At 43.9% G+C, this 20,524-nt stretch overlaps 1 protein-coding gene across 4 annotated transcripts in view; it reads right to left on the reverse strand.

Moving 5' to 3' along the window:
• Positions 1-2,065: 2,065 nt before the first annotated feature.
• Positions 2,066-20,524, reverse strand: part of CFAP100 (cilia and flagella associated protein 100) — a 42,385-nt gene continuing 23,926 nt past the window's right edge. For all 4 annotated transcript variants that reach the window (XM_068251575.1, XM_068251574.1, XM_068251572.1 and 1 more), the window contains exons 11-17: positions 16,078-16,183; positions 14,187-14,256; positions 11,262-11,413; positions 11,030-11,165; positions 7,327-7,529; positions 6,436-6,529; positions 2,066-2,282 (exon numbers count right to left, since the gene is read on the reverse strand). In XM_068251575.1, coding sequence (XP_068107676.1) covers positions 2,169-2,282; positions 6,436-6,529; positions 7,327-7,529; positions 11,030-11,165; positions 11,262-11,413; positions 14,187-14,256; positions 16,078-16,183 — 875 coding nt within the window. In that variant the 3' untranslated portion in view covers positions 2,066-2,168. The remainder of the gene's footprint in view (positions 2,283-6,435; positions 6,530-7,326; positions 7,530-11,029; positions 11,166-11,261; positions 11,414-14,186; positions 14,257-16,077; positions 16,184-20,524) is intronic.

Below are 20,524 nucleotides of genomic sequence, written 5' to 3' on the forward strand. Positions count from 1 at the left end.
GGAATTCCAGTGAAAATGTAATTAAAAAAAGGGCTTAATTTTTACAATAATTATGTATAAATGATTTAGTCAATGTTTGCCCTTGTAAAATCTTTCCTCTCCCTGATTTACATTCAGACATTTATCACATGGTGACATTTTTACTGCTCGTGATGTCACTGGAAGGAGATGCGGCTTGCTTTTTTTGGCAGTTGGAAACAGCTGTTATTTCCCACAATGCAACAAGGCTCCCACAGTGTGATGTCAGTACCTCAGTGCTGTGAGGTGCTCACATCACACTGTGGAGGGGTTTCACCACAATATCAGCCATACAGAGCCCCCTGATGATCCGTTTGAGAAAAGGATTAGATTTCTCATTGGAAAGGGGGTATCAGCTACTGATTGGTATGAAGTTCAATTCTTGGTTACGGTTTCTCTTTAATGTTCCTGGATGTTAGCTTGGAAAACAGTTGAGGTTGATTGGCTAAGTGGTTTATTCCCAGTAGCTTACACTTGCACAGTATCCTGTTTGTATTTATGGTATTTCCTCACTCCTGTACGGATTTGCTATTGCCTGGCAGACATGATACCTGAGAAGCTGAACTAATGCAAACCATAATGTTGTAGAACAATTAGCTGCCCACTCTGTTAAATAACATCCGCCATGTTTTTGTATCATAAATAAGTAACAAAGCCTTATTGTAATCCGTTCCAGTCTTCAAAGACCCCATGTTGTAGAGAGGTGATTTTGGTCATCTCTGTTGGCTTGTATCCTGGGACTTCATCCAGTGCCACCACTGAAATGCCAACACACTGTGGTGATATACATATAGGGCTGTTTCCACTGCAGCTGTATCACAATTTTGGATGCAGAAACGCAGCCTATTTAAATTAATATGGTACGCCCGAATCACATGCTGGGGGAAAAAATGCTGCCTGCTGCACGTTTTCGCAGAAGGAATCGAAATCCCCATAGCTATGCAGTGTTCTCCCCAGGCTCTTTTAGCCGGGTACTCCACCCGGCTAGTTTTGGTAAGCACCTGGCTGTCATCGGCTCACCTCCTCCTATGCTGTAAGCAGAGTTGCTCACAGAAGCACTGGCCTTGCATTCTCTCATCTCACCCCACTCGACTACTTTTCTATGCCACCCGGCTGGAAAAAATTTCTGGGGAGAACACTGCTATGCATGGCACGACTATATACAAATTCACATTAGCACCTGAGCCACGTCCGTTTTAGAATCAGACATGGCATGTCAGTGGAAACCTGGCCACAGGGTATCCTCAATGCTATGTGACCAGCCATCCAAACATGGCAGTTGTCAGACTACAGAGGGCGTGACATCAGTCAGGTGCTCAAAAAAAGTGACCACTTGATTGGAGGTCCTTTATGAAATGATTTCATATGAGCCTATTCAACCTACACTCCCTTTCATCCTCCAAATCCACCTGCCTGGCTGCCAGTATACATTACTATGGTATTTGCTGCCTTATTTTGCATTAAATCATGGTGTACCTTTTATTAGATTGCAACTTACCTCACGGGGGACAATAAGAATCGCTAAGTAAACTTTTCATCACAATCTGCTCTGCCATGTTCTACACCTCCAGAAACAATTGCTCTGCCAGTCCTCACTGTCCTTGCTAGCCAGAGCTGTATCACTTTCAGTATGTTTTATGGGGGTCACCATACTTGAGATGGAATATGGAGGCTGACCTATTTATTTCCTTTTAATGCAAATTGCCTGGCTGACTCTAACACATTTAGCCATAGACCCTGGACAAGTACGCAGATCATATGTTTCTGACTGGATTAGCCACATGCTTGTTTCAGGTGTGTAAATCAGACCCTATTACTTTTGCTTTTCTTATTAGTACTTGTATTACTTTCTGGATGTTGAAAAATATTTTGTAATTAAGATTATAAAATTATTATTCTCATGAGCGGAAAACTCAGGAGAAAATTAACTGAGTCGACCCAGGATAGTCCATACTGTCTTCTCTAGATTCCAGGACGCAGTGTGTTATGGAATACCCCTTTACCTATCTTCCATTTCCCTCTTTGTTACACACACACACTACTGACATTTGTTGTTTTAAAAGCAGATAGTTTAATCCAATAATTTATGTAATGATTGAGGTCAGTTTTTGGGGTAAGCATGAAGAACACAGCACAGCTGTCATGGGATGCTAAGTAAAGAACAACAGGGTTTCCTCCTTCTCTTTGTCCATCTGGTCTTGGTCCTTGTCAGTTTTTAGCTTCAGTGCTGGAGGATCTGAGCGTGTCATCAATTTTCTGCCAGTCTGCGAATGAGAATTAACCATGGTTAAAGGTGGTTTAGTAGAAATGTATTGATACCTCTGCACCCAGTTTAACCACTTTTCTCATTTATTCAGATTTGTAAGAAAACTTTGGCTCTTAAACTATGTGTGGGGATTTTTTAAGGTAAAGTACATATTAATATTATATACCATATTAAATAATGTACATTCAAAATATGTCCCCTCTTAAAGCCTTTCTCTACATTTAAATATTTATTCTGCTCCTCCCCTCCCAGAGTTAATGGTAGTCAACCTCCCTCCAATCCCAAAACCCACCAGGACACCTGAAAGTTCAAAGTGATGACCTCATGCTGGAGCTTACATCCTGACCTTGTTGGCTTATGGAAGTAGGCTATTATCAAAGTGGCCTGTTTTGTCATGGTGACATCCTGGTAAGGGTGGGGTTGTCTCCACTCAGACTATGAGCAGGGCAGTTTCTAGGCTAAATGCTCCCAGGGCAAGGGTGATCAACTTGCCCCTCTCCAACACGGGCTTGAACAAGTTGCTTACAAGGCAATATTTTGCCGCCGAGCAGGGCGGATTTGTACTTTCCAGTGCCCTAGGCCTGCTGTCACCAAGCGCCCCACCACCATTACCACCACCAAAAAACATTCTGTCCAACACGGACTAGCGATCACTGGTTTGAATGGGCTCATTTTAGTTGTGCTGCTCTGCCCCCCATTCAACAAATGATTCCTGTAATTTGCTCTCCTGCCCGAATGTGCACAGCAGCCGATAGTGTTCTGGGCATGCATACTTGAGAAATGACACTGATGTATGACTGGTACTTGTCAAGAATGCATAACACTACCAGCCTCGGTTGCTGTGCACATCTGGGCAGGAGCGAGATGTTATGCTGGATACACACACACCATGCGTTTCCACGTTCGTTGCGTCCGTCGATGCGCATCGATTAGATTATTTCCGACATGTCCGATTCACGTTTTGATGGATTGTTAGGTCGAGTTGCCATACTTTACATGGCAATTGACCTAAAAATCATTGAAATGCGTTCGGAAATGCTCGGAAATAATCGAATCGACGTGTATCGACGGACGTATTCGACGTGGAAACGTATGGTGTGTATTCAGCATTACAGGGAGCGCGAGTGGCCAGAGCATGCGCTGCTTCTTTGCCCTCTGTGCGACTTGCTGCAGTTGGAGCCACAAACAGGTGGCAGGGCAGTGCAATGGAGAGAAGCCCATCCAAAACCGAGAACAGGTAAGTAGCAAACATCCTGTCAGGACTCACTTTGGACGTTCTGTTGTAATTAGTGGACCTGAACTCAAAACTTCCTCTCTGCTCTAAAATATATGCAACAACATAACCTTTAAAGAAAAACATTTCTTTGTTACAGCTGATATAAATCCTGCAATAAATCTGCAGTGTGTCTACTTCCTGCTTTCATGGAAGCAGACCTATCGTTAACATCCTGTGCTTTCAAATGAGCTTAGATGTTGTGGCAGTCAGGTGACACAGTGTAGAGATCAAATTACAACCTGTGATTAGAGACAGATGAGGGGGAATTAGACAGGCTCTCTAAATACATACAGGGTACATTTCTCTGTTTTCCTTCTGTCCTGTGCAAGAGTTCAGCTCCACTTTAAAGCATCTGAATGACATTTATTTATATTTGCTGAAAAATCTATGTATCTCTTTTGAATGCTGAATGTACATAATAATAACATATTGGCAGTATACAGCAACAAAGTATGAAGAAGGCTTATTAGCAGAAAGATTACTCTTTTTCTTTTAAGCCAATAAATGGTATCCTCCTGATTCAAAATTTTCTGCTTTCGCTGATGGCTAAGATGGAACAATGCTCTACTGCTACAGGAAAGTATAAGGATGCCAAACCATACACACTAGCATAGAGGTAGTAACAGCTCAGGTGACAGTGACAGTGTAGCAATGAAAGGAAAGAAAACAACATTTTTATTCCTGCAGTTCTCATAGATGGTAGGAGCTGAAGGACAGAAAATGAGTCGGGAAAGAGTTAACTGAGATCACTGCTGGCTAGGAAGAAAAAAAACAAGAGAAACAGTCACAAGTTAAGAAACTAGCAGAGCTCACTGATGTTTGTGAATTCCTGCATTTAAACTCAGCGGAACTTAGTTCTATCTGCTTTGTAATGTAAATCCCTTTTATTTCTCACATTCACTTGTATGTCCATCACCAGGAATGGATCATCAGGTGGCAGTTATGATTGATTCTGATTGTTATAACACATCAAGAAGTGTGAGAGAGAGACTTGCAGGAATTGGGGAACTCTGGAATTCAGCTATTAGTGCAGAGCAGGGCGCTGGCTGGCTGTGCTGCGGGACCAGAAGAGATGATTTGCTTTGACATATACCCTCTTCTCTCTGCAAGTCCTGCCGCCCTTCTGATCTTATCTGATTTTATCACCCTAGGCCATGGCCTCTGTGGCCTTCCCAGAAATCCAGCCCTGCTGCCTAGTATAGGTTTGCCAGCCATAGGTGCCCTAGCATAGGTGCACCCAGTATAGTTAGCCAAGCAGCCATAGGTGAACTCAGTATAGGTAAGCTAGCCAGCTATAGGTGCCCCCCCCCCCCCCTCCCACAGGCTGTTGCAATACAGAGCTTACAACAAAATCCTTGTTGCAATACAATACTCCTCCCTCTCCTCGCGCCCCCCTCCGTAGTTCCCCATCCATTGAATAGATCTCCTGCGGCATCAGGGTGTTAGGGCTGCTCTCTGTGTGTACATTGCCACTCACAGGAAGTTGGTACTCCCTCACAGCACCCCAGGCGTTCCCTCTGTCTACACACCGCTAGAAATGGGGCTACTTATAGAAGGTTCTAAATGGTAAAAGTGGCACTCACTTCCAAAGGAAAGCATGCCAAAGCCTCAACGGACCTCCGCACCACTCGGTCCACGTAGTAGGTAAGTATTGGATGGAGGCTGGCACTGCAGTAATAGCTCTTTTATTGAAAAAACAATACAATTATAGGGCTATGCGGCGACAGCCTGCTGTTACTGGTCTCAAGCCAAGACGCTTATTGACGTGGTGTGAGGTTAAAGGGAACCTAAACTGAGAAGGACGTGTATTTTTCCTTTTAAAATAATACCAGTTGCCTGACTCTCCTGCTGATTCTGTGTCTCTAATACTTTCAGCCACAGCCCCTGAACAAGCATGCAGATCAGGTGCTCTGACTGAAGTCAGACTGGATTAACTGCATGCTTGTTCCAGGTGTGTGATTCAGCCACTATTGCAGCCAAAGAGATCAGCAGGACTACCAGGCAACTGGTATTGTTTAAAAGGAAACATCCATATCCCTCTCAGTTTAGGTTCCCTTTAAGCAGGAGTCTGGGACAGTACTAATTGGAGCTCAAGAATCTGGGAAGTGTTTTTGCTCTGGCTAGATACAGGGGAGTGGAACTCCAAACTTAAAGACCTTGGTGGTGAATGTGGTCTGGGAGTTCATATGTTAGCTAGAGGAGTCAGAAGCTATAGTTAAAAGGGAGGAGTTGGAACTGGGCTTTAACCCTTTAACAGCCAATTTATTTAGAGGGTTGCAAGTGCTCAGGCCAATTTTAGCACTTTATTTCTTATTTGTTACATTTCATTGCTTCTAATTAGTACTGCTGTAATGTGTATTTATGGCTACTTTGAAATAGGGGAGCAGTGTGAGACAATATCAGAGGACTTCTGCTTTGAGTTTCCATATTTTCTGCTAGTAGAGAGAAATCCAAGCATTCCAAGTATTTACAGCACAACCAGTTCTGCCGACTGAGGTCAAAAGCAGTGCACTTATCTCAAACGAGATAACTTCATTGAAGTTGCTAATAGGCTAAAAAAAAGCTTCCCTTATTGCTAAACCTCAGATTTCACACACTCGATGAGCTGCCACTAATTATCTTGCATGGAAATTGTATTTAGCTTGAATTGTGCCAATCAGATGTACTTCGTGCTGCATATGTCTGGCCCAATTCCAAGCATACAACTTGCATTTCCTTTAGATACAAGGTGGAATTATTAGCCTGTCCCTGACTAGCTCTAGGTATAATCTCCCTCAGCCAGCAGAGTACTGTACAAATTGCACAGTGATATGTATACAGTTGGTGTGAGTCCTGATAACACTTGACGGAATCTCCTCCTTGTAGGAAGCCTCACCGTTTTCTTGGGGTCGGCTTGTGCCCTCTCCAGCGCTCGCCGCAGCCTCTCTTCCTGGTGCAGCTTCTGCTGTTTAATCTTCTCCTCTCTCAGTCTGAGGAAACATGACAAGGATTTGAATCACATTTTATGAAGTTTTATAGGGGCTATAATGGAGAAATGTCTAATCCCTGGATATTGTATTATAAAATAAGCTCCCCATTTAGAACTAGCCATCATGAGATGAGTCTGTTAGGCTGAATGACGGTGTCAATTCTTAACCCTCCTGGCGGTCTATTAAAAACCAACAGGGGGCAGCGCAGCAGTGTTTTTTTTTTAATTTTTTTTCTTTTTTTAAAATCCTGTAGCGAGCCCAGGGCTTGCTATATCGCTACATGATAGCCGCTGTGCAGCGGCATCCCCCCACCCGCTTCGATCGCCTCCGGCGATCTTTGATCAGGAAATCCCGTTCAAAGAACGGGATTTCCTGGAGGGCTTCCCCCGTCACCATGGCGATGGGCGGGATGACGTCAAAGGGAGTCCCGATCCACCTCTCAGCGCTGCCTGGCACTGATTAACCAGGCAGCGCTGCCTGGCACTGATTAACCCGGCAGCGCACAGAGTCTGAAGGGGGGGGGGGGGGGCGGCGATCGAAAAATGCAAAAAAAAATTATAAAAAAAATAAACACTGGGGGAGCGATCAGACCCCACCAGCAGAAAGCTCTGTTGGTGGAGGGAATCCCGTGTGCTGAGTTGTGCGGCCCTGTAGCGAGGCCTTAAAGCTGCAGTGGCCATTTTAGCAAAAAATGGCCTGGTCACTAGGGGGGTTTACCACTGTGGTCCTCAAATGGTTAAAGCATGTATGTGGTTTACTTTTTCCTAATCTACAGTGGGTTTTTCAGTTGCCCAGACCTTAGCCGTCGTTCCTTCTCTTTGGCCTTTTCGGCGATCTCAATTTTCTCCTTGGGCATGACTTCGATGTTGTCCAGCAGTTCCTCCAACTGGTGCTCAATCACCATTAACATCTGGAGAGCGTTGAGATTGGCGCGGTTTTCCCCAATACAAGCCCTGTAGACTTCTTCCACTTTGGAGCTCAGAGAAGTCAACATGTTATCCTGCAAGAAGAGTTCAGAATAAAGGCTCAAAGGTCAAACTGCAGCACCTGCGTCCTCTTATGTAAAATACTACAAGTGTTTGGAGTCTATGGTTAAAAGGATTAAGAGGCAGGTGATCAGCAGGACAGCCAGGCAACTGGTATTGTTTAAAAGGAAATAAATGTCAGCCTCCATATATCTCTCAGTTCAGGTGTAATTTAAAGAGACTCTGAAGCGAGTGAAATAGCATTTGATTGGTGTAAAGCACCTTACATAGTACTAAACCACCGCTATCCCGTGGCAAAACGGGTTTTTACCCCCAAATCCCCCCTGCAAAATCCACAACTTTTTTGGTCGTGGATTTTGCTGCTTATGGAGGCAGAGCTATGAGCTGCAGGTCTGCCTCCATGCGCGTCAATCGCCACGCGGATCTCCACCTCTCCCCACCCCTCTGAAGGCAAATTGAGAGGGTCGGGGAGAGGCGGCGATCAGCAGGGATTGACGCGCTGAGAGGCAGAGCTACAGCCATTAGCTCTGCCTCAAACAGGAAATGCTCCCCAGACCTAGAAGAGGGGATTTGGGGGGTTTAAACCCCTCGTTTTGCTGCGGGATGGCGGCGGTTTAGCACTATGTAAGGTGCTTTACACTAATCAAATGCTATTTAACTAGCTTCAGTCTTTCTTTAATGGAAAGCATGATAAAAAAAACATCACTAATGCACTGCAAAGAGGAAAAAAAGTACACAAGGTGAAATTTTTTTTTTATTTTTCTCAAACTGTCAAATGTACATTGTGCCAGCAACACAATGTAAGTATTGTGGTAAACACGATAAATGGCTGAATACCGTTTGTGGCTTATACAGCAACACTGGTTTTTTCATAAAGTATAATGGGCAAAAACTGAGAATAGCATATACCAGTATTGAAAAAAACAAAAATCTTCATTTTACCTTTAAAATGCATAAAATATAAAAATAATTGTATTTTCTGGCACATAAAACTACTTTTTAACCCAGGAAAATCTTCTCAAATGTCAGGGGTCGTCTTATAAGCCGGGTGTCATCTTAGGTAGGGCGGGTGCTGAAACTTCCGAGCCGGACTGGAGAATCTGCAGTTGCCGCATGTGGCGGGGGAGCTCAAAAACATCTGCAACCACATCCCCGCCATATGCGGTGACCATATGACAGCAGCAAGGGCAGTGCTGTACAAGTATGGTAGAAGAAAATCCATTTACCAGGATTAATGGAAAAAAGTGACTTAAAGTGGACCCAAATTAAAAATACAAGATTTCAGAAATAAAATCTATTTTCTAAATTATAATAATAAATAGCAGCCTTTTTTCAGCTGCATGATGCCAAATATAAAATATTTTACATTTATTGGAGGAACCCCTCCCCTTCCTTTCACATTGCTGGGACAGAATCCGGCAAACTGGTGAAGTAGAAGGTGTCCGGCAAAGGAGAAATTGCTAATGGCTGCCACCTGTATAACCCTAGTTATGAAAAGAGAAGGGTGAAAAGCATGCACTGAAATGCTCATAGGCTTGAAGGAGTGTTTATTTATCTTTGTATGTGTCAGAGTGGTGCAACTAAATATTTTGTATTAAAAAAATGTTCGGTTTGGGTCCGCTTTAACACAGTCCCGATGATGAGGTCAGGGGGCACCTCGCTAGGAATGTGTAAGTGAAGGGCGGAGCAAGCTGCAGGCGTCCTGGATGCCCGGGGTATGAAAAAAAAGAGTGGCGTTGTGCCCAGAAAAACACTCCTCTTTCACCTGTTCGGCCTGCCTTTGTATCCCATTTCCGTACCTCCTTCTGCCTCTCAGATCTCACTCCTGAGGACTGCAGTGAAGCGGCGCAGTCGCGCATGTGTGAGATCTGTGAGGCAGAGAAGGAGGTAATAGTTTACGAGGGCGGGCCAGATGGGTGAAAGAGGCGTGTTTGCACTACCGCTCTGATAGTCTTGGAGACAGGCATAGCTGACCAACCCAGGCAGGCTTTGTATACAGCAACCAGCCAATCACTGATGAGGTACATCGCTTGCCGTGATTGGTTGGTTGTTGTATACTGGGTACCACATACAGTACAGCACCAGTATCTGTACCTGTTTATACAGTATAGCACCAGTACATATAGAGTTAAGAGAGGTAGTCCTATACAGCGAGTATATCCCAAAATTTATATTTTAACTGGAAAAGTTGGGGGTAGTCTTATACGCTGGATATTGGGGCATATGAAAATACACCAGCCGAAAGAATATAAAAAGTAGCCTGAAAAGAAGAAATATATAATCACTTAAAGCAGTGCTGTCCAACTTTGTGGGCATAGAGGGCCGTTTTCCTCCAATAACCCCCCCCCCCAGGGAGAGAAAAAAAAAATCTAGCAGCAGTTTTCCCACAAAATGCATTCGGATTGGCTGTAGATTCCCCCACAAAATGCATTCAGATTGACAGCAGATTTACCTACAAAATGCCATCAGGTTGGCTGCAGAATTACCAACAAAATGCCATCAGATTGGCTGCAGATTTAGCCACAAAATGCCATCAGATTGGCTGCAGATTTAGCCACAAAATGCCATCAGATTGGCTGCAGATTTACCCACACAATGCCTGCAGATTTACCAACAAAATGAATTCAGATTGGCAGCAGATTTACCCACAAAATGCCGTCAGATTGGCTGCAGATTTACCCACAAAATGCCGTCAGATTGCCTGCAGATCCCCTACAAAATGCATTCAGAATAGCTGCAGATTTACCCACAAAATGCATTCAGATTGGCGGCACAATGTAAATATTTACACATCCTCCCCCTCGTTCTCTCCTGTGCCACCGCTGCAAATGTAAATATTCCCCCCTCGCCCAAGTCCAGTCAGACTTAAGTTAGACACATCTGATCTGCATGCTTGTTCGGGGTCTATGGCTAAAAGTATTAGAGGCAGAGGATCAGCAGGAAAGCCAGGAAACTTGCATTGTTCAAAATGAAATAAATATGTAAGCCTCCATACCCCTCTCTCCTCAGGTACTCTATAAGTGGGTGTCATCAGTAGTGATAAATTATGACAGAATTAATAAGGTTGTACATGGAAGGTCAACATTTTCTGGTTTTGAAGGTAAAACCATTCCCGTGATGCAAAGTGGTCAGACACGGTCATGAATACCAATTGGTCTTGTGCTTATCACACTGTGGATGTGTTATGCGTAGGGTAAAGGGAGGGGTAGTGTAAGAGGTCGGTTAGGTAAAGCGACAGTAGAATAGTACTGCCAATATTCTCCTAGTGGCTTCACCCGACACCCTTTTTGAATGTATGCCTTGCAACCTCTTTCTGTAATTTGCGGGACTGCCCTGAATGTGTTATGGACTGCTAGGATGGCGTCAGCCTGAGTTTCTATGTGGAATAAATATGAAAAGTGAACGCATATATCCTGTGAGGTCCTTCTAATAATCTGACATAAGTAACAGCAATGTGATTGGCAACGATGGCTCAACAAGCTCCTATTGTATTGAATAAATCCAGATGTCTCACCTGGTCCTCAGATTTGTACTGTCCAAAGGCAAACACACGAGATTTAAGCTCCAGGTCGGCTGCTCTCTCCTCCTCTTCAGCAATAGAAGTCTTCAAATGTGCAATTTGGTCTTTCAGCTGTTGTGTCTCAGTCTCCCTATTATAAAAATAAGTGTAGTAAATGATATGATTAAGATTTTCTGTAAGTATTCTAAAGAAAAAAACTGATGTCCTTCTTGAGCGTTCCTCTTACATTTTCTCTTCGGTCAAAGTGATGGTATGTTTGATGTCCTCCAAGGCCTCCTCTGTTTCTTGGGAGTTCTGAATAAGGGAGAGGTTCTGTTCCTCCAGCTCAGAGAAGATGTCCAGGAGCTGCTGGGGGTCCGTGAAGTACAGTTCCGGCTCCTGGGTAGAGGTCACAAGTTAGGGTCATACAAACAAAACCTGAAACTCTGTGTCATTGGTGATTTATATAACAGCTTGTTTATAACTTTAGAAGACACCCAGAGCCAGATTAAGGCCAAATGGGGCCCTAAGTAAATAGCAGATCTGGACTCCCCTCCCTCAAGTCACCTCTTGTCCCCATGTCCCCTCTGTGCATCCTCTTGTGCCCCTCTGTTCCCCCTATGCCACCTCTTGTCACCTCTTTTACCCCTGTGCCACCTCGTGTTCCCCTGTGTCCCCTCTGTAGCCCCCCGTGTCCCCTCTATTCCCCCGTGCCACCTCTTCTCTCTCCCTATGCTCTGCCTCCCTTCTGCCATAACTCACATGGCCCCCGTTCCAGTGCCAAACCTTGCAGCTCTCCTGCAGGCCATTTAGCTCCGATCACCGCAGTTACTTCTGTCTAGTGCAGATGTGCCCACACTTTTTCGGCTTGTGAGCTACTCTAAAAATTAGCAAGTCAAAATGATCTACCTATGTACAATATTAGGACCACAGGTGTATATACCGAATAGAAAATGTAGTGCGGTCAGGATCTACCATGAAGACCTTCACGATCTACCGGTAGATTGCAATCTACTCAATGGGCACCCCTGGTCTAGCGCCTCTGACGTTATGAGAGGCCCAGGCTGGTGTGTAACCATGGTGATGGTATGCTAAGCAGGAGAGCAAGCTTCGGCGTTGGAACGGGGCCATGTGAGTATTGCAGAAAGGGAACCATAAAGGCAGTGGCGTAGCTAAGGAGCTATGGGCTCCAGTGCAAGTTTTACATGGGACCCCCGAAGCACTCTATACATAACAATTGATACGCCGCACCATATCCTGCAAACGACAACCACAGTGTCAGGTGCAAGAAGGGGATGGGGAACAGTGTTAATGATCACTACTATTCAAAGCATCTGCAAAAGTGATTATTACCAGCACAGGACCAATAGAGAGCTAATACTGTGTTAGAGGGTGGACCCTTTGGGGCCCCCCTGGCCCAAGGGCCCCGATGCGGTCGCTACCTCTGCACCCCGTATTGCTACACCACTGCACAGAGGCGGAACACAGGGAGAGAGAAAAGCCAGTGGCAAGGACACCAGGGACGGATTACATGCTGATGGGGGCCCCAATCAGCTGCTTGGAATGCTTAGCAGGATAATCCGGCCCTGCATCCAGGTCTAGTTTATCCAAAGGAACATAAAGCAGATTCAGCTGGATGGTTTCTTGTTGTATTTGAAAATATTTCACTAATGTGTACTCATGAATGCATATGGCGGGGTGGTGTTTACTTAAAGAGGAACTGTAGTGCAATATAGTAGAATGCAGTCAATTATTCAGGATAGCCACTTTTATAATATTCCTGGTTTCAGCATCTAACACATCCTATATCTATATATTGCTGCATAATGGTATGTAACCCCACTCTCCCAGTGATGCTTAGCCTTGGCTGTTTAGATATGCGTAAATTCTCCATCTAGTCCATTCTTAAAGACCTGCTATTTTTTTGCTAGCTTAGGAACTCTCGGTAAACAAACTTAGGAACTCTCGGTAAACAAACATTCCGCAGAGGTCACCTGACAAGACTAAAGATGTCGCCACCTGTGTTAAATTTGAGAATGTAATTCGGGGTGCAGAAAGTAATTTATAAATTAATATTGTACAAAAAAAAGTTACAGATTGCCCAGCAAGCTCAAGGTGAACCAGAACTCTTAGGGCTCATTTCCATATGTGTGTTTCCATCCGTGCTTATGGAAACGCGATGGTGGGGACATCAGACATTGCATAGACTGCGCTGTCTGCTGTTTCCATACATGGCACCACTGAATCGCAACGCATGGTTTCCTGCATTTTGAGGCAATTGCACCCGCGATCCCAATAAGTATAATGAATGGGATCGCAAGCGCCACCCCCGGGGAGTCACGTGCAATGCAGAGCTCTGCTGAGCGCATGGCTCTGCATTGCATAATGGAAACGAGCCCTTAGGAGTGTGTAAGGGGCTGAAAGAGACCAAAAAGCCCTCTTACTAGAAACACTGTGCAAAACAGAAATTGTGTAGACCATTTATGGGCTAGCAGCCCCAGGTTTTAACTATGTTTAATTGTCAGTTAGTGTTAGGTCTCTCCCAAGAGAGCATGTCATCGTCGTGGAAGAGTCTAGTACTGAACAATCTGTGCAGAGGCTGTCCATGAAGCCAATGTCCTCCTTTGCTGGATCTGTTTTGAATGCAAGTTGTGTAAGTTGTCCATGTTTGGACTGCACTAGGGATGCTCGCTGGATTCCGCGGAATTCTTAATTCCGCGATTCTGGCCGAAATTAGGTCAATTCCGATTCCGGTGGTCGGAACGGAATTGCTATACCTATCAAATGGAATTCCACGGAAATGTTTTAATTTTCCGGAATTGAGAAAAAAATCCCTCTCTCCCTCTCCCTCTCTCTCTCTCCTCCCTCCTCTTGTAGGGAATTGCAGTTTTTCAAAAGCCACCTTACATACCATGGCTGGGATTTGAACCCAGGTCTCAGTGTGTAGTAGGTATCTGACTTACCCCCTAGACCACCAACTAGTTCCAACTGTCCAGCAAATTCAGTTATGAAAATTCCGCCGTATTTGTTAGAAGTTCCGTAGAATTCCGGATTCCGTCGGAAATTTTTTAAAAATCTCTCTCTCTCTCTATGTTTGAAAGCGCTGCCATTTCCTCCCCTTTTCCTTCTTAAAACAAGGTATTTGCGATTATTCAGGTTGGAGTGCACCTACCTCTTCACTGTCTGAGGAGGCCAGGATTTCCGACAGGCTTTTATCTTCTGCCTGGTAAGTTGCACTACTCCTGAAAATGGACATCAGAGTTCATTAGTTATGAAACAGCTTTAATGGTTTCCCTGTTAGAGATGAGCAGAGCACTTAAATAAACCTGACTGATCCCAAAAAGTTAATTAATGTTATGCTTTAAGGTGGGCATACACAAAGAAGAGTTTTATATTTATAAGAATGTGATAGGATATGTTGGAAAAATCAGATAGCGGAAAAAAAAAAAAGTTTTATTTGATATTTTAAAAAACTGATCATGAGCAGCATATGGTATATTGATTAAATTTTCTGATTATTCAATCAAGCTGAAAAATCTATCAGATTTTTCTGGTCCAAAAAAAGTTCAAAAATTTAATTGTGTCTGGCCACCTTTACTGTTTATTATCTTTGCACAGTGTTATCTTTGCACAGTGTTATAAGGATGCGTCTGCCAACATAAAGAAAGACCTGCATACAAGTAATCTGTTCACCATGTTATGCCTGAAAATGACTAACCAATCAGCTTCTCTGTTTCTGAGGTACACACCCACTTATGGTTGCCAGTAACTGCTCAGCTAATAACATTCTTGGTCAGTAGGTTTTCCTCACAATTTGCAGCAAAGTTTGTTTGAAGAGGAATGTATATATAGTGGTATATAATTTATTTTCACTACTAAAAATCAGTTTTTTTTCTTTGCTAATCAAGAATATATTTAAATGATATTTAAATAAGAATTATATGTAAATATTTCACATTCTACTGCATACTATGGCATGTAAGTAAGTGAATCTATAAAAAAAACAAAACAAAACAAACAAACAACCAAACCCCAACATTTTACTTTTAGGTCTCATGCAGAGTGGCAGATCCCCGAGCAAACTTTTCCTGCAATCTATCACTCTGACCGGTAATTTTCACATCCACATGGTGTGATATGCACACAACTGTTTATATTCATGACTGTGTCTCACCACTTTGCATGTAGGGAATGTTTTTACCTTATAAACCAGAAAAATGTTGTCCTTTCAAGTACATCCTTATTAATTCTGTAATAAAGTATCACTAATTATGACACCCACTTAAAGGGATCCAAGCAGCTTTTTTTTCTGCAGTTTGTCCTGGTTTCTAATAGCTGTAGGAGCTGCCATTTTCCCCTCTGCCCTTATTTATCCAGGGGAATGTGTGAATGAAATAAAGTGTGGCTCTCTAAACTCTTTGAAGTACAGTGTCCTATCCCCGTGCTGATGAAAGCTTTTGTATGCTCATTGCTACTGGTCATTATAGCATTCCTTATCTGCCTGTTCTTTCTGCAGATTGCATGCTGAAGTACAGCAATAAAAGCCTCTATCAAACATTTGAATGTAAAAAAATTGGATGACAGTGCAGACCGACAAGACGTTAAAGCTTAGTTTATACATGGTTTTCCTGAGTGTAGGCCTGAGGGCATTGTTCTCCTACTCACCCCACCTGCTCCTTTGTGCGCAGTGCACCTTTGGCCCTCCTTCTCCCTGCATAGCAACAGAACACATCTAAAGCCTACAGGCTAGCGATACAACTGTACAGCCTTAGCTGCCGAACTGTTGCCTACGGGATCAAATCCCGATCCCTTTCAGATGACAGTTCCCATACGTGTGTGCAAGGCTTTGCAGATTTCTGTCCACTGATGTAAATATACAGGAGGTGTCTCTTTTATATTTATCTCAAGACAGGTGCACTTTAACTTCAAATGTGGAATGAGGCTGCCTCGGAAATTTTCATGATTCTCCTGAACCCAATGCGGTAGGTACAGTGAAGCAGGCTTCAGTGCTGCAAATGGCGGAGACACATACTGTACACAAAATCATTAGGAAAGTTACTCACGCTTTCTTGGAGCTCGAGGTTTTCATGCTTTGTCTGGACGATTGTCGGGGATCCCGCAGAGAATCCCGACTCTGGCTGATCTGTCCTGAGGAACGACTTTCTGCTTCTGAAACCAAAGTAATGTGTGGTCTGTTTTTATTACAAAAATTAGAAGTAACAAAAGAAAAAAAGGAAGCTATACTCATAAATGAATCTATAAGAACATCAGTAACATTTGGCAATCTGCTGGCATGGAGTTTATTAACTTCCCTAGCGGTATGATTGCTTCCAGATTTTAGGGTCTAAAAGCGGTGCAATTTTTTCACAAGCTTTTAGACCCTAAAAGCATAAAATAAGAATATTGCTACATAGATCTGCACATTACTTACAGGGATGCTCATCATGGAATAATCACGTGTAACCACGGTGGTTACACGTGATTCAAATTAACTATAATTGCTGCACCTGATCGGCTAGATGCGGCGGGGTTAATTACCCATAATGAATGACTTATAACCTCATGTGCACCACTTAACAGCTTAAATACACACTCAGCAATCAAGCAGATGCAAAACATATGCATAACTAAATACTTACCATGCAAACGGGAAGCACAATGGGAGCTGCTAACCTGGTAGTTACAAAACTATGGAAACAAAATATGGGTAAAAGGCAGCGCATCCCTGACCTAATACTACAGTTGAATGGTTAAATCGTTGTGGCATACACCGCCCCTCCTGGACTAAAATGCACGCCTGCATCCAAACAATGCAATACTGTTTTTTGGAGAAAGTTTAGCTGCAATTTATAGTTTGCATGCAAAATACAATTTACTGGACATCTGCACCAACGTTGAGGTAATTCTCCGGAGCAGATGTCCTACACTATCTGACCTAAGTTAAAAACATATGTCCTAACCCTGGCAGCAGCTAAGCAGAAATGTGTAACTTACATTGTTTGAATGCTTTAGTTACAACGTTAGTTGCATTGTTTGGATGCAGGCGTGCATTTTAGTCCAGGAGGGGCAGTGTATGCCACAGCGATTAACCATTCAACTGTAGTATTAGGTCAGGGATGCGCAGCCTTTTACCCATATTTTGTTTCCATAGTTTTGTAACTACCAGGTTAGCAGCTCCCATTGTGCTTTCCCGTTTGCATGGTAAGTATTTAGTTATGCATATGTTTTGCATCTGCTTGATTGCTGAGTGTGTATTTGAGCTGTTAAGTGGTGCACATGAGGTGATAAGTCATTCAGATGCAGCCCATGTGGTGAGTGCTGGCTTTATTCTCTGCTGTCCATATTGAATGTAAGTTACACATTTCTGCTTAGCTGCTGCCAGGGTTAGGACATATGTTTTTAACTTAGGTCTGATAGTGTAGGACATCTGCTCCGGAGAATTACCTCAACGTTGGTGCAGATGTCCAGTAAATTGTATTTTGCATGCAAACTATAAATTAAAGCTAAACTTTCTCCATAAACCAGTATTGCATTGTTTGGATGCAGGCGTGCATTTTAGTCCAGGAGGGGCGGTGTACGCCACAGCGATTAACCATTTAACTGTAGTATTAGGTCAGGGATGCGCTGCCTTTTACCCATATTTTAATTACCCATAATGCCGCTCTCCGCCCAGTGTTTCAACGAGGTGCAAGCTTCCTAATGGATGCATTGCAAGCCTCGCTATGGAGCACTTCCTTCTTCCGGCTTAAAGGATGAAGTGCGCCATAGCGAGGCTTGCAATGCATCCATTAGGACACTTGCACCTTGTTGAAACACCTTGTTAACCCCACCGCATCTAGCCGATCATGTGCAGCAATTAAAGTTAATTTGAATCACGAGTAACCACCGTGGTTACTCGTGATTATTCTGTGATGAGCATCCGTGATTACTTACCTCCCCTGGATCCAGTGCTGCAATTCTCCCTCCGTCCACTGGGTGGTGCTCTACCCTTATAGTGAGATCACCGTCTGTCATCATGAAGACAGATGGCGATCTCACCAGAGGGATCGAGAGCCTCCGACGACACGAATAAGAATGGCTGCTAGCGTCTGGATCCTGGGGAGGTGAGTTGAAATGTCTCCACACTGCACTGTTCATCCATACCTCCCGTCGGCTTCCAAAGGTCAGGCTCGGGGTTACTGCTCTGAGCTGCAGATTTCCACTAAGGAGGTTAAGACTAAATTATTAAAAATACACAATATTTTAGAGATCTAATGACTTCCTGTTTCTTCAGAGGCAGACCTGTCATACTTGAGCAGGGAAATTATGTCACTTCCTTTCCACTGTCAGCGGGCTGAGACTGGAGCATGCTTAGCAGATTCAAGACATTGTCTTTGTTGAGATCCTGTCACTTGTTTCATTCATTTACTAATCATTTTAGCCTGTTAGATAACGGGCGCTGAACAGTGCAAGCCATGGCCGTTTCTAGGGCCGTGCGGCCCATGCCGCTGCCCTGAGCGCAGAGGGAGGGGGGGCGCTAAGATGGAGGGGGGAGCCAAAGCCGCGGGGAGGGCAGCCCGACCTCTCCCTCCCTCTCCCCGGGCCGCCCTCCATGCTCCCCCCTCGGACTGCAGCAGAGTTAGCACGCAGGGAAGCGCTGCTATACACAGTTACTCACCTTCCTGGTTCCAATTGCCGCTCACTAGCCGCCGGGCTCCTCCACTGCATAGCCGCTGATATACACACTGCTTCCTGTTAAACAGGAAGCAGCGTGTGTATCAGCGGCTATGCAGAGAGGAGACCAGCAGGGCGGGAGCGGCGATCGGAACCAGGGAGGTGAGTAAGTGTGTATAGCAGCGCTAGCCTATACAGGTGGAAGGGGGTGGGGGGGGCCCTGGGTGCATTTTAGCCTAGAAACTGCATTGAGTGCAACCTCATGCGCACATGCTCACACAAACCATGCACCTGCACACGCTCCTGCAAATCGCACATCTGTTGTAGCATCTTGCACCCGACCTCTCACACGCATGCCACATGTCCCTGTGCAGTGCAGAGGTAAACACACACGCGTGGACGCAGAAACCTGGGGTTTTATCAAGTAGGAAGGTTTGCTAAAAATGTTTACAGAAACAGTGAAGCCGGCACGACAATGACAGCGATGTGCACTTATTGTGAATTGGGGGTATTTCACATTACAAACAAAGATGGCATGCTCTGCATGCCAAAGAAAAATTGTATTGCAGCAAAAGGAAGAGAAAACAGATTGCACCTGGCACTGCTGCTTGCAAACACACTTGACATTTATTGAAGCATTCCGTCAAAAATTCAGTTTTGTCTAGATACAGATATACACCACTGGATGATGACAGTAAATGTACCAATGAAGTGAGGAGGATTGCCCAGTCAGTGGGTGCTGTGCTCTAATGTCTGCCACAGCCTCTGAAGAAGAACATGTCACAGCGTGAAACGGCCATCAGGCTATCTTTAGGGCTTAGCACCAACTGACTGAGTAATCCTCCTCACTCCATTGTTACATTTATAGACTGTGTTTGGGAGTATGTATTGCGGCAGTGCTGCATGAGTTCCCATTCTCACTTGAAACCTCATTTGTGAGTGCGTAACAACTCCCTCCATGCCTAGCCCTAACCACCCCCCTCTAAGTGCCTAACTTCTGCACCTAATGCCTAACCCCCCAACTGCCTAGAACTAACTTCCAAACCCCAGCGCCCAAACAAGGGCTAATTGTAGCTCATACCATTGGATTGAGCATAGCGCTGCCACTCTGTGTGTTTTGTATGTGGCTTGGGATACCATCATAGAGCGCCCCACTGATTAAGACTATCTTTTGACTGTTAAGCGCTAAAACTCTTATAACATATACTGTACAACAACAAAAAGCCCAACAGCAGTTCAGCTATTTTATACTCCTTCAAAAAAACCACATATATAAGTAGATAACTACTTGTTCTGCTTAAATAATAGATGTATTGTATTGTCCACATTTTGATTTCAGTGAATTTTATACAGTGAATAAAGAGAATTCTGTTCCAGACATTTGCCATTTTGGTTCCCTCTGACTGAAGCTAATCCTAACATCATTTCCTCCCTTCATTTCTTTCCCCTCCTAGAATATGCATTGTCATAGCTAGCTTGCTTTGTAAACACATGACAGCACAGCATAGTACATATTTCAGCAGCGCTAAACTGCTCTCAGCCAATCAGTGAGGAGCAGGAATGTGTATGTGTGTGTTTAGGGGGGAATTACAAGCCTCCTTCTTGTTGGCAATGCAACAAATCGAACCAGGCTAAATTATATTGTAATAAGGGGTGCGCTGGATATAAATTATTGAATCAATGCTGTTTCTAGGTAAAACAATTTATTTCAATTATAGAGCCATAAAATATAAAGCATATGTACACTCTCATGCATTCATACATACACACGAAGAGCAAACTGGTTCCCCTAAAAAATGGATAAAAAAACCACAATTGTGGGTATATAAAAAAATATTTCAAGACAAATGGACGTTT

The sequence above is a fragment of the Hyperolius riggenbachi genome, chromosome 9 (assembly GCF_040937935.1).
Source record: "Hyperolius riggenbachi isolate aHypRig1 chromosome 9, aHypRig1.pri, whole genome shotgun sequence".
In the NCBI taxonomy this organism is placed as follows: Eukaryota; Metazoa; Chordata; class Amphibia; order Anura; family Hyperoliidae; genus Hyperolius; species Hyperolius riggenbachi.